This window comes from Chrysochloris asiatica, unplaced genomic scaffold, assembly GCF_000296735.1.
Source record: "Chrysochloris asiatica unplaced genomic scaffold, ChrAsi1.0 scaffold00157, whole genome shotgun sequence".
NCBI classification, from domain to species: domain Eukaryota; kingdom Metazoa; phylum Chordata; class Mammalia; order Afrosoricida; family Chrysochloridae; genus Chrysochloris; species Chrysochloris asiatica.
The window spans coordinates 678642-693762 of record NW_006408675.1 but is presented as its reverse complement, the minus strand read 5'-3'; the positions used below and the strand labels follow the sequence as shown (position 1 = coordinate 693762).

The window sequence follows — 15121 nt, the reverse complement described above, 5'->3', positions numbered from 1 at the left end:
GGGGGGAGAGGGGACTGGAGGAGCAGGGCAGAGGGGAGAACAAGTGGGCAGGTTCGCATGGGCTAAGTGGGACAGATGTGAGTGGTGGTGTGTGCACGGCCTTGGAACAATAGGGCAAGGGGGTACATGGAGTGAGATATGGTTGGGGTGGGGAAGAAGGGGGAAGTAATGTTGAGATGCTTGGCGGTCTACTGAATCTTGGTATTCCTTGCATTACATTATAAAATAGACACTGGAAGGGAAGAGAAAGGAAAAGCCAGAAATATCACCATAGAAAGCTTGTAAGTCTGTCTTCCTCCTATAACTGATTGGAATACCTAAAATGGGGATACAACGTGCCCAGTGAAGAAGGCTGCCTGTGGAGCCCCTGCATTACGTAAGACTACAGGTGGAATCCTGAACAGCATCCAGAATCTTCAGAGGTGGGAAATTTCCCCGAGAGGACAAGCAGACCAGCCTGGAGTAGCTAGAAGAACAGAAGATACCTCTTGAAAGAAAGACTGACAGGAAAAACACTAAACAGACGAACCAATGACTACAAGAACAAGCAAGTTGCCCAATCAGGAGACATCAAGGCGAGGGGTCAGATCCACTCAGAGTAAACCCCCTTCCAAGACTAAGACTCAATGGGAATACACGCTCTGATGTGTGACCACGTTAGCCACCGACAAGGGGAAAAGAGGGAAAAACAGCTTATAAGGCTGCGAGCTAAGCCCTACAATGGTCAATAGACTCCTGTGAACCCAGGTGGCAAGATCTGGGGCCCAGGGTCAGTGACATAGCCATGGAGGACTGGAGTGGAGGGTGAAGTGTGCTGCAAATAAGAAGAGAGGGCATATCCATAAGAGCACCCACACATGCAGATAATACCCATTTGACCTAGCCTCAATGACTGGGTGATCGGAGCTCAACTAGAAGAAGAAAGAAGAGGAAAAAAAAAAAAAAAGAGTAACCTGATACAATTAGATGAATTTGACCTACACCTGTGGATGCAATAGCTCAAAAGAGGGAACAAATCTTTGCAGCAGGGATCATTCCCACCCCCTCCATACACAGAGTAGACAGGGGTGGGCAACTTGGACATTGACTATCCAAAATGGGGGCACTACAAAGGCAAGAAGTGACTGGCTTACAAGCTTTCAAGACAGAACCTAGATCCAGAGAGCGTGGAGCAAGGTAGAATCTCCACTGAGTAGTATCCAATCTGTCTAGGTAGAACTGATTAAAGGAAATGCAGACAGGTCTCTTGTGATGCAAGGGTGAACAATTGTTACCAGGACTGACTGTGAAGGTTATAGATGTAAAGGTGGATGTTTTGTGGCAAGGAGGGGAATGACTGACTTTGCAGGCTGGGAGCGGAGATCTCTGGAACCATGAAGGGAGAAGAGCGGAAAGTGGAACCCTACCCAGAGAGGCGGCGATCCCTGAGATGGAACCAGAGAACTCAGGACCCAGGGAGGAAGAGGGGCTGTGTGCTGATGTCTCAGGGGTGGGGGTGGGGGGGTGGAGGGGAAGCAGGCTTATAGGATGCACCCTGTCGTTGAATGGTGATGTGTGGAGGGGATTGTAACCATGGTAATGAAACAATATACGATAAGATGAGTGTAAAACTAATGTTCTCCCATGTAAACTGTCACATAATTCACAATACAACTTAAAAAATAATAATAAAATAGACTGTTTTAAACGGAGGGAAAAATAAATGGAATATAAGGTAACCACAACAGTGGAGTTCGGGTGGGGGGTTTAGTTTGGGTATTGGGGAGCACAATACAAGAAGGGGGAGGAGGCATAAGCACAAGATAGATAGGGGAACACTGAGACAAGGTTTGCATGGCCTAAGTGGGACAGAGGTAAATAGTGATGCATGCTCAACCTTGGAACAACAGGGCTCTGGGATACAGGGATTAGGCATAGTTTGAAGAGGGGCAATCACACTAAAATGCTTGACTGTCTTATGAATATTGGTTTCCCTTGCTTACTATTGTAAAATAAGCACTTGAATGGGATAGAAAGGAATGTTGGGAAACATGATTACAAACACTTATAAGCCCGTCTTCAGCCTATAACTGATTGGATTACATAAAAGGGGTTCTAGAACTTGCCCAGTGAAATAGGCCCTTTGAAGAGTATAGGCTCTTAGGTGGAATCCTGAGTCCCATCCAGAACCTTCTGAGGTGGGACATTTCCACTAGCAAGGACAAGCAGACCGGCCTGGAACAGCTACAGTGACAGACGATACATCTTCAAAGAAAGATTATCAGGAAAAACCCCAAATATGTCAGAATAACTGGCTACTACAAGAATAAGCAAGCAGTTCGCCAGGAAGCCATCAAAGCAGGCAATCAAGTTCCTTTAGGACAAACTCTCCTCTAAGACTGAAACTCAAAGGGAATACATGAGCAGGCATGTAAGCTTGCTGGAGACCACATTGGTCTACTGGTGAGCTGAAGAGGGAAAAGGCAGTAATGAAGAAATGGGCTGAGTTCAACCACAGTCCATTGAATCCCATTGACCTGGAGATGACAGAGAGAAGAGGAAGGGCTGGTTGGTCCAAAGTGTGGTGAGACTTGGGGACACTTGGGCCCATGGACAAGGACATAGCCACAGAGGGCTAGCGCTGAGAGTGAAGCATCCACTTGATATGAAGTGAAGGGAGATGCACAAGAACATCCAAACTAGCAGACAGTACCCATTTGACCTAAGCCTCAATGGCTTGATAATCAGAACTCGACTAGAGGAAGATTATAAAAAAAAATAATTTTTTTTTTTTCGATAAAGCAAACAAGGGTAAATTGCTACAATTTGGTGGACCTGACGTATACTCATGGAGGTAGTAACTCTAAATACCAACAGAGAGGGAAAGAGTCTTCACATCAATTATCAATACTATCCCCTCTGTGCACAGGGTAGATAGGGATGGGCAACTTAGACACCGGCTACCTAAAATGAGGGACAATAAAGGCATGAAGTGACTGGCTTACAGGGTTTCAAGAGGGAAAGGGGAGAAAGAGTTCCTTCCCACTGAATAGTTTTCATCTTGTCTAGATGGGTCTGGTGAAAAGAGATGGGAATAAGATTCATATGATTGAATAGTGAATAACTGTTATCATGACTAATTGCAACTTTCACAATTATAGAGGTAGAACTTTTGTAACAAAAAAAGGCTAGTGGTCACATGTTGTTGTTGTTGTTAAGTCGGTTTCAACCCATAGCGACCCTGAATAGGGTTTCCGAGGCTGTAAATCTTTACGGGAGCAGATCGCCTCATCTTTCTCCCACGGAGCAGCTGGTAGTTTCGAACTGCTGACCTTCCGGATCGCAGCCCGATTCGTAACCACTACGCACATAGTTCACAATAAAATGTTAAAAAAACAAACAAACAAAAAACCAGGGCAGTTGTTAATCTTACAGTCCAGAAACAGAGGACCCTAGGACCATCTAAGGAGATGAGCACAAGCAGAATGTGGGACCCTATCCAAAGCAGCAGCGTCGCCAGAGACTGAAGGAGAGATGGGGTCATGGCCAGAGGGAGCTGCTGAGGACTCTACATTCATGGGAAGAGAGGGACTATGAGCTGGTAGTCCGGAGGCAGACTTGCAGAATGTGCCCTTTGGAGATTTAAAATATTATATATGCCTGAGTGGGTTTTTTTGTTTGTTTTTTTTTTAAAGAAAGCTAAAGTGAATAGAGAGAAATACTATTTACTGATAGTATATGGAGGTGATTATAATCATTGTAATGAAACAAGGTGTATAATTTGTTGAATGTAAAACTGATGATCTGCCCTGTAAACTTTCACTCAATCCACAATAAAAACCTTAAAAAGAAAGAAAGACAGAAAACAGAAGAAGATAGTTAAGGTATTTTGTCAAGTTGACTGGGTCAGGAGTCTCAGTGGTTTAGCAGTTAAATTATAATAACCCCCCATGATGAGATCTAATATTAGGTAATCAATTCCATGATGGGACCTGTTAAGAGCAGCCAATCAACTAAAGTTTCCTAAGGATGTGGGGAGGTTAGGGGTGGTGGTGTGTGTGTCCTGCAATTTCTTTATTTTACAAGAGAAAAACATAGAGAAAAGTGAGCAGAGACAGAAGGAACTGCCACTAAAAAGGAAGAAACAGGAGTAGAGTACATGCTTGGGTCCCTACACTGTGAAGTTCCTAGACCTAGATAAAGATCAATGCATGGAGATATCCAAGGATGTTGGGCCTACAGATGCTGAAAGGAGACAAAGACTCTTTACCAGGGTCAACAGACAGAGCCTGCCCCAGAGTTGGCACTCTGAATTTAGACAGTCTTGCCTCCTACACTGTGAAAGAATAAATCTGTGCTTGTTAAAAGCATCCACTTGTAGTAGGTCTGCTATAGTACCACTAGATATAAGACAGTATCCAAGGAAGAGTAGATCTTATGGAAAACCTAAAGGACGCTATGAAAATAGCCAAAGAAACAAAAACAAAATAAAGTGGTAAAGATGATTGGCAAAACATATCTAATGTAACAATGGGGTCCCTACAGAGTAAAAATTAAAAGCAAGTCATTCGAAAAATAGGAAAATAAGTTAGCATTAATTTTTCATTAGATATTTATGGGGGGGAAATGAGTCAAGGAATTTATATGCAGCCTAGCTGTCTCTCAAGTAGGAAGACCATACACAAAGTTTAAAATGTAGAGGAATAAATACTATACACACTAGCCTTCCCAGAGGAATCTATTGGAGATATGCTTCATCCAGGCAAGATATGACTGAAAAACTCTGGTTAAACAATTAAACTAACTGTTAGTATTGAATATACTTCATTGCAGTTATAAGAGAAAAGCAAAGAATATGACCGTCACAGCTTCCAGCAGAGTGAAAACAAAAGATAAAAAAGGGAGAAGGCATCACAAAAAGGGAAAGAATAACTTCATTAGTATTTACAAAAACAGCTGTAAGTCAAAGGATACTATTTAAATCTGACAACCCAAATAATAAAGGTGAAAAAGAAAGAAGGTTTCAGAGTAATAGGAACTACTAGAAGTGAAATATACTTCTGGTTAAACAAAACAAAACAGAGATATAAACACTATGAAGCACAATTCTACTCTGACACATTTGAGGTTTCTATGAATCACAATAAAGATATGAATCTAGTCATATAAAAAATGTGAAAGGACTTAACTTGCCTATCTAAAGAAATTATTTTCAAATTGGTTCACAAAGCAAGTCTAATCTACATTGCATACAAAAGAAACATCTACAACATAGCAACTGAAAAAGATAAAAATATAAAGGATGCTCACTATCTCCATAACAATAAACTTTAAATTGGAGGAATAATAAGACAATGTAATTAGGTAAAAACAACAAGAGATATAAAAACGTGAAAAGAAAAAGTAAAACTAACCGTATTTGCAGAGATATAAGAACATATCTAAAAAGTCTAGCGACTCAATGATAAAATGAATTCAATTCTCTTTAGGAGTCCTGGTGTGGCACTGTGGGCTAATGTGTCAGACTGCAAAGTCTTTTGAACTGCCAGGTCAATGGTTCAAGCTGACCAGCTGCTCCTTGGAAACTCTATACAGGGTTGCTATGGGTCAGAATTGATTCAACAGTACTTATGGGTCAGAATCCATTCGACGGTACTTAACAACAACAATTCTCTTTAAATTTACAAATGTATTTCCTTATTCCAAACTCAGCCATTCTTTAAGAGTACTTCCTAATTTCTCTCTCCTCAAACCGCCAACATTTTCTCCCACATCCTTGCCCCTAATGATGACCTTGATTCTTTCACTGAGAAAATAGCACTAACCAAAAGAGAACTTTTGACAATCTCTCATCATCTTATACATATACTGTCATCTACCCTGCCAAGAAATTTGGAAGACAACTATCTGGCCGACGGATTGGAAGAGATTCGTTTTTGTGCCCATTCCAAAGAGAGGTGACCCACGGAATGCAGAAATCATCGGACAGTCTCTTTGATAGCCCATGTGAGTAAAGTTTTGCTAAAGGTAATACAGAAACAGCTACAATCATACATTGACAGAGAACTTCCAGAGGTTCAAGCAGGATTCAAAAGAGGCCGTAGTACGAGGGATCTCATTGCTGATATCCGATGGATCTTGGCTGAAAGTAGAGAATATCAGAAAGATGTTCACCTGTGCTTTATTGACTACGCAAAGGCTTTCGATTGTGTGGATCATGACAAGCTATGGACAACATTGCGAAGTATGAGTATTCCGGAACACTTAATTGTGCTCATGAGGAATCTGTACATGGACCAAGAGGCAGTTGTTCTAAAAGAACATGGGAACACTGGTTTAAAATTAAAAAAGGTGTGCAACAAGGCTGTATTCTTTCACCATACTTATTCAAACTGTATGCTGAGCAAATAATCCGAGAAGCTGGCTTATATGAAGAAAAACGTGGCATCAGAACTGGAGGTAGACTCATTAACAACCTGCAATATGCAGATGAAACAACCTTGCTTGCTGAAAGTGAAAAGGACTTAAAATATTTACTGATGAAGATCAAAGAGCAAAGCCTTCGGTATGGATTACATCTCAATGTAAAGAAAACAAAAATCCTCACCACTGGACCAATAAACAACATTCTTATCAATGAAACAGATTGAAGTTGTCAAGGACTTCATTCTTTTTGGATCAACGATCAACACTCATGGAAGCAGCAGTCAAGAAACGACATATTGACATATTGCATTAAGCAAAATCTGCTGCACAGACCTTTTTAAAGTGTTGAAGAGCAAAGATGTCAGCTTGAGGACTAAGGTGTGCCTGATCCAAGTCATGGTATTTTCAATAACCTCATATGTATGAGAAGCTGGACAGTGAATAAGGAAGACCGTAGAAGAATTGATGCTTTTGATTTATGGTGTTGGAGGAGAATATTGAAAAGTGTTTTGGGCTGTCAAAAGAACCAATAGATCTGTTTAGGAAGAGGTGCAGCCTGAGTGCTCCTTGGAGGCCAAGATAGCCAAACTTCATCTCTCATACTTCGGACATATTGTCAGGAGGGACCAGTTGCTGAAAAAGATATTGCGTTTGGTAAGGTGGAGGGTCAGAGAAAAAGAGGAAGACCCCCAATGAGATGGATTGGCCAAGAGGCAGCATCGATGGACTCAAGCATGGCAATAGTAGAGAGGTTGGCCCAGGATATGGCAGTGTTTCGTTCTGCTGTGCATGAGGTCGCTATGGATCGGTACCAAGCTATGGATCGGTACCAACTCGATGTCACCTAACAACAACCCACATTGGGGAGTCCTAGTGTGGTGCTGTGGGTTAAACAGCCAGACTGCAAAGCCTTTGAACTATAAGGTAGGTGATTCAAGCTCACCAGTTGCTTCTCGGAAACTCTATACAGGGTCACTATGGGTCAGAAACTACTTGGCGGCACTTAACAACAACAGCAACCCACTGTGGAGGAGTCCTGGTGTGGTGTGGCTGGATAAGGCACTGGTCCGTAAGGTCGGTCTGAACCGCAAGGTCAGCAATTCAAACCCACCAGCCACTCCTTGGAAACCCTACAGAGGGTTGCTATGAGTCGAAACCAACTCGATGGCACCTTAACACCCACACTGGTACTCATACAACTGCCACCACTGTAACAAAGGCTATATCCATGCCCTCTTACTTGCTCTAGGATATCACTCCAGTATTTCTCCCTTCTTACTCCTTTATCATCAATTTTTCTGTCCTTACTGGGTTTTTCCTACTGTCAAACAAATATACCATTTCTCCCATCTTACAAACTGTCTCTTCTATCTCACCCTACTGGCAATTTTTCTACCTTCTATTGCCGATAAAACTCCTAGATACATTTATTTTAAATGCTGTCTTGAATTTCTCCTCTCTGCTATCGAACTCACTCCAATCAGATTTCACGTCCATAATTCCATGCCCAAGATTGAACACCTGACATTCCCACTGCTCGACTTGCTGTCTTCCGCATCTAAGTGAATCTAAGAGACAAGCTCATCTTTTCAACGGTTTACGACATCCTTGAAGTTATCTTTTACTTTTCCTCGCTTTCAAACCTCACATCAAACTCATCTGTAAAACCTGTTGCTTTTGATTTTAAGATGTATCCTGGATCCAAATACTTTGCACTAACATCAGTGCTAACACCCTAATCCAGGTCCTGTCCCCTTTTCCTCCCTGTCAGATACCAAAGGACGCACACCACCAAACAACCACTACCACTGAGTCGATAGCGACTCATAGCGACACTGTACAGGGTTTCTAAGACTGTAAATCTTCACGGCGGCTGATGGCCTGCCTCATCTTTCCCCCATGAGCAGTTGGTGCGTTTGAAGACACCAGAGTTCCTTTTCCTCTGTCACACATAGGAGAGCAATTCGAAGTTCCGTCAAGTTGGGTAGGGTCTTGGGTTAAAGCCTTAAGGGCTTCCCTAGCAGAGGGCGTTCGTAGAAGGGAAGGCAGGCAAGGATGTAGAAGCACGCGGACCACAGCCGCGCACAGAGCATAACCGGCTAAGCCCCACACCGCCCTGCAGCCCGGGAGAGCACGGGGTCAGGAGGAAGGCAGCGCCCGCCGTGACCTCACCTGGCCTGTGCCACGCCGGAACACCACCGAGTCTTCCCGCTCCCGGACGCCTCCGCCGCCACCCATTGCCATGGCGAGTCTAATGCGGGATTCGCGGCGCGACGCACGGCCTCCTCTGAGTGACGACTTCCGCTGCCCGGGGCCTCTGGGAGCGGAAGAACACGGTGGCCTGGCGGGTGGCCGATCATTCTATATGACTGGCGTCTTTCCAGTCTCCGAAAATGGGGGTCTCTGATTTTTCACACCCCAAATCCCTCTGAATCTTTCGCCTTCACATTTTTGTAGAACGACTCAGCCGCAGTCGACTCGACCAACATTTATCGACATGTTAGACAATAAATTGGGGGCGGAGGGTAGGATTTGGAGGCTCATTGCAGGTAATTTAGGAAGTAGGGATAAACTAAAACGAAAACCCATTGGAGTTGTGGTGCTGTCGGTTAATTCGCTGGACTGCGAGGTCGGTTTGAACTGCAAGGTCATTGGTTCAAGCTCACCAGCCGCTCCTGGGAAACCCTATACACGGTCACTATGACAGTACTTAACAACAACAAAAGGTAAGTATTAAAATAAAAATAGGTCCAGAAGTAACCAATGATGGTGTATATCTATTTTTAAGGCGCTTTTAAGAGTTTTATTCATTTTGTAGATAAGACAGCTACGAATTACTACGAATTACGGGCTGTTGCCTTCCATGAGATGTCCCTGAGTGGTACAATCAGTTAAGCACTCTCCTACTGATTTAAAAGAGTCCTGGTGTGGTATGATTGCATCAGCAGCACTGGACTGCTAACCAAAAGGTCAGTGTTTCAACCCTACCAGCGGCCCTAGGAAACCCTATATAGGGTTGTGGTGAGTCAAACTGACCGGGCACTCAACAACACTAAAGTTTGATGGTTCAAATTACACAGAAGCAACCTCAGAAGAAAAATCTGATGTTCTACTTCTAGAAAGGAGCCCTGATAGCGCAGTGGATTGCGAGCTGGCCTGCTAACTATAGGTCACAGTTTGAATCTACAATTGCTCTGTGGAAGAAAAATGAGGCTTTTTGTTCCCATAAAGATTTACAGCCTCGGATATGAGTCAGATCCATTCGGTGGCACATAACCATCACCACCTACTCCTAAAAGAACACAGCCAATGAAAATCCTAGCAGAATGTTCTACTCTGATACTTATAGGATATTCAATTGAAGGCAACTGGCTGATGGTCTCAAGTGTAATTATGGCCAACACACCATGCACAGCAACCTCTCCATTGTCAGTGGAGGCTTATGCATTGCTATGATGAATAGGTTTTAGAATATATATGTTGTTGGTATATCCTGGTGTGGTGCTGTAGGATCAGCACTGGATTGCAAACTACAAGGTCAGCAGTTCAAATCCACCAGCAGCTGCTCCTTGGAAGCTATGAATCTGGTAACGTAGTGGTTACGAATCGGACTGTGAACCTCAAGGTCAGCAGTTCAAAACTACCAGCTGTTCCGTGGGAGAAAGATGAGGCTTTCTGCTCCCGTAAAGATCTGCAGCCTCGGAAACCCTGTGCACGGTCACTATGAGTCGAAACCGAGTCCATGGTACTTAACAACAACATATATATATATGGAGTCCTGGTATGATGACTAGGACAAGCACTCAGGGGCAAGATTGGTTTGAACTGCAAGGTTGGAGGTTCAAACTCACCAGCCTCTAATATGTTGTTAATTAAGTGCCATTGAGTCGGGTCGACTCCTAATGGCCTTGTACAGGGTTCCCGCAGGGTTTCCGCGGAGCAGCTGGTGAGCTTTTATAGCCAATCTTTCGCTTCAAACCGACCTTGCAGTCCAGCACATTAACCCACAGCGCCACAATAGGACTCCAAATCTTATACCTAGAAAAAGGTATTTTATATATTAAAAAGTATTACATCAAAACCTAAGCAGATAATGGAGTTTAGGTTGGGTTGTTTTTTCTTCTTGTAAAAAACACATTTTTAATTGTTTTCCCCATGTAAATACACTCTCTACAATTCTGTGTCTGATGAGTCTTTTTCTTTCCCAATAAGTCTTGATTTGAGAACAAAATTCACAGATCAATTTTCCCGTTTTTCAAGAACATAGAAAATGGATTTATTTGGCTAAGTACTTTCTGCACTAACAAGTGTTATTTTTTGGTGTTTTTTTTTTTTTTAAAAGATTAACAGTAAATTGCAAGATAATACAGAGATCTCAGTGCATCCTTCTGGTTCCCACAATAATTACATTTTACATAATTATAGTCTACTACTATAGGATGGACGGTTCAAGCTCACCAGTTGCTCCTCAGAAACCCTATGCAGGGTCCCTATGGGACCGACTTGACAGCACTTAACAACAACAACTATAGGATGGAAGGAGCTCTGGTAGCTTAGTGGTTACGAATCGGGCTGCTAATCTCATGGTCAGCAGTTTGAAACTACCAGCTGTTCCGTGGTAGAAAGATGAGGCTTTCTGCTCCCGTTAAGATTTACAGCCTAGGAAACCCTGTACAGGGTCACTAGGAGTTGGAACCGACTCCATGGCACATAACATTTATGCAACAAACACTTCACCAGATAAAGCTGTAATAAGTTTAATGAACATTATTACTTGGTTTTTAATCTAATGGATAAATATGATTGGCAATTTTATAAAAATAGGTTAAGTATTTTTCAATTTAATTTTGGTGGTCTTCTTTAGTTGTCCTCTCAGAAGGAACTTACCTTAAGAAACTAACATGCTTCCTGTTTAGTTAAATTACCACCAGTTGCTGTTGAGTGCATTCTGACTCATGGCATCCTGTGTTCCTGCACCTAAGGCTGTTTTCAAGGCTGTGACCTTTCAGAAGCAGATCCTGAAGCCTTTCTTTCCAGGTGCCTCTAGGTGAGTTCCAGCCACCACCTTTCAGTTAGCAGTCAAGCACTTAACCCATTGCATTTCCGTAAAGCTAAAACCCTGGCACAGATAGATGGTACGATATACGAATCTCATAAACTGACAGACCAAGTCCATTTTAATACTAAGTTTGCACTTTAGGGTCATTATTTCTTAAAATTCAATGGTTTTGAAATGGATAGTATATTCAAAGATAAAAGTGCAATAGTAGCCATGAACTCTTTACAAGGTGAACTTGAAGACAATCCTATATAAAAAAGATTAAGTAATTTTCTGGAAGTGGGTTAAAAAAAAACATGTATAAAAACATGGAAAACCCTCCAGCTATATGTTGTGTTAACTGCCATCACAGGGTTCCTAATCATATCAACCCTGTATAGAGTTTCTAAGGCTGTAAATCTTTACAGGAGCAGAAAGCCTCATCTTTCTCCCAAGGAGTAGTTAGTTGGTAAGTATGAGTGGCCAACCTTGTGGTTAGCAGTCCAGTACTTATCCTACAGAGCCACAGTGCTCCCCACGTATATACATACATGTTGTTAAGTGCCATCAAGTCAGTTCCAACTCATAACGACCCTCTATAGGATTTCCGAGGAACAGCTGATGAGCCTGAATCACTGACTTTGCAGTTCAAACTGACCTTCCAGCCCAGCGCATTAACCTGCAGCATCACACCAGGATTCATAGATAGATAAAAAATACATACATATATATGTATATATATGAGTTGGAATACTGGTATGGCACTGTGGACTAATATATCAGACTGTAAAATTGTTTGCAGGCAAGGTCGGTGGTTCAAGCTCACCAAGGATTCGAAATCCTACACAGGGTCACTATGGGTTGGAATCGACTCAACAGCACTTAACAACCTATGAGTTAGGGAAACTATTTCAATAACCATTGTTCCCTTTTATTTAGCCTATTTATTCAAAACAGCCCAGAGCTTGATATGTGAATCACAATTCCTAATACATGCCTAATACACTAATAGAAAAAGCATTCAAAAGGAACCAAATGACTGATGAAATGTACCTTGGTTTATCAACTTGTAACAGTAGCAGCTGCTGCTTCGTCCTTTCAGCAGAAATTATGGAACTTGCTAATAATAATATAATAACCTCATCTTCTGGTGCTGCAGGATGATGCAGTGCACCACAGGGTCGGTTTGTATCGCAAGTTCTGGAAGTTCAGACCCACCAGCTGCTCCTTGGAAACCCTATACAGGGTTGCTATGAGTTGGAAGCAACTCGATACCAATTGACAACCTCCCCCAATTGAGGGTGATACAAGATAGTATATCTAATCATGCTTAGAAAGTTCTTCCCATAAGTTTGATATTTTCCAAATTTGCATTGTTGTTAGTGGTGTTGTTAAGTGCCATCAAATCAGTTCTGACTCATAACAACCCTTTATAAGGTTTCTGAGGAGAGGTTAGTGAGTTTTGAACCACTGACCTTGTTCAAACCAGCCTTGTGGTCCAGTGCTTATCGTATAGTACCACACCAGTAGTTGTAGTTGGTACTACTTCTAAATAATTTTCTCTTGCCTTGTTTAAGTTAGTAAATGCATTAATTTAACTGATTAAAATTATTTTTTGCATTTTTGTTAATATCTTGTAATTGGCCAGTTTCCCTCTTTGAAAGTTTAGCTATTTTATTAAACCTTCCTTAAATATATGTGGTAAGAAACTAAACTATCAATATATTATGACAATCACTAAACTATGTATCACACAGATAACTTTTGCTATTTGTCTTAGGGGATGTCTCATCAAGTTGAGGTTAAATTCAAAGTCATTAATAGATTCACTAAAGAAAATGTCAAAAAAATTAATCATAAGCATTCAGCTTTAGATTTAAGCCTTAATGATAAATTAAGTCTAGAGTTCTTCCTTATCCTAATACCCATGTTTTTAGAAACTGTAGTTTTCATTTATTTGTAAGAATTGTTGTTGTTAAGTGCGGTCAAGTTGGTTCTGACTCATAGTGACCCTGTAGAGGATTTCCAAGGAGTGGCTGGTGGGTCTCAACTGCCAACCTTGCAGTTAGCAGTCCAGTGCTTATCCTGCAGGACAAAACAAGGAACTGTTTAAGTTTTAAAAAGTCTTAAAGTTCTGTAACTATACAGGATACGTTAAAGCCAATAACTAACGTATTCATATTACTTAAGTATGAAGAGTTCTTTGTACTCATGGTTTATCACTCTGTGTAGAATTTCTGGTTATAGAATTACAGACACCAGACCCGTAAAAATCTTTGTGGCACAATTATCTTTTTCATTATCCCTTTTATTAGGATGTAACTGAAGTTGTGGTAATCCTTTTGTTCTGTGACTACCATTATAGAAAATTTAGAAGGCTAAAGTTAATCCAAAAAATAAAATTGTACTTAAAAAACTCATGTTTGTTGTATTTGATATCCTAGTGAGACACTTAGGATTCCATCCAGGTTATGGATGGTCCCATTGGTAAGTGACTAATACGAGATTACCAGAATCTTCCTCAAAATGATTAAATCTCTTCCAGAAATGTCAGTTCAGATAGTGGTTGACATAGTAAGTGATCGGTAAGACTTTGTTGATTTGCATTGTATGTAAAATCAAGTATTTGAAGAATACTTACTTCATTGTTGCTGGGTACCATTGAGTTGATTTTCAACTCATACTGACCCCATGTGACAGAGCAGAATGACTCCATAGGCTTTTCTAGGCTAACATCTTGATGGAAGGAACCTTGGTGGTGTAGTGAGTGAAACATCAGGCTGCTCTATGAAAGGTCAGCAGTTTAAACCCACCAGCCACTTCCAGGGAGAAAGAGCAGGCATTATGCTTCCATACAGATTCAGAAACACTATGGAGCAAATCTACTCTGTCCTGTAGGGCTTCTAGAAGTCAGAATCCACTTGACAGCAATGGGTTTGGGTTTTAGTCTTTATAGACGCAAATCATCAGGTTTTTCTCCTGGGAGCCACTGAGTGTGCTTGAACTGCCAATCTTTCAGTTAACAGCTGAGTGCTTACCTTATTTACTACTTCAATGGCATTTATATTTTGACATAATTATGCATATATGATTTCAAGTCTTGATTTCTTTAGGTTAATAATTTCCTTACTTATAACCACCATCAAGTTCAAGAAGGCTTAAAGATGGCTCTCATTCCAAAAAATGTTAAAGCAGGAAGTCGTTTAATTTAGCTGCTATTCCAGGTGGTTTTTAATATCTATTGCAAGTTGAACAACAAGCAAACCAGTTGATTATAAGTAAAATTATGCATATGGATTATAAATTCTATTATGTAATATTGTCTAATAAAATTGACTTTAAGGATCTACCTTAACAAAGCTTATAATAAAGACTCTAGATTTTCATAAGAGACCTTATCTAATCACATTATGTACGTACTAAATCATACAGATGTTTATTGCTTATAAAAAATAATGTTCACCAATAAGTTACATGCATGGTTGGTGTTTTATTTTTCCAAGAACGGTTCTAAAACATCACACTAAGTCAGGTTAAATGGTAAGGTTTAAAATAGACCATTTTATAAGGATAAATTGTAATATATGTAATGATTGTTCATTCTACAAAATTTTGATCTTAGAGCTTATGATACACCTAGTTGGCAGTAGCACCCAGGTTTTCCAATTTCGTCAGTCA

General features: G+C 41.1%; 1 protein-coding gene across 1 annotated transcript in view; it reads right to left on the bottom strand.

Annotated features, from left to right (window-relative positions):
• LOC102826670 (survival motor neuron protein-like) overlaps positions 1-14089 on the bottom strand; it is a 30394-nt gene extending 16305 nt beyond the window's left edge. Inside the window, exons 1-2 of the mRNA XM_006870990.1 lie at positions 14085-14089; positions 8578-8722 (exon numbers count right to left, since the gene is read on the bottom strand). Of these exons, the coding sequence (XP_006871052.1) occupies positions 8578-8722; positions 14085-14089 (150 nt within the window). The remainder of the gene's footprint in view (positions 1-8577; positions 8723-14084) is intronic.
• Between the last annotated feature and the right edge of the window lie 1032 nt (positions 14090-15121).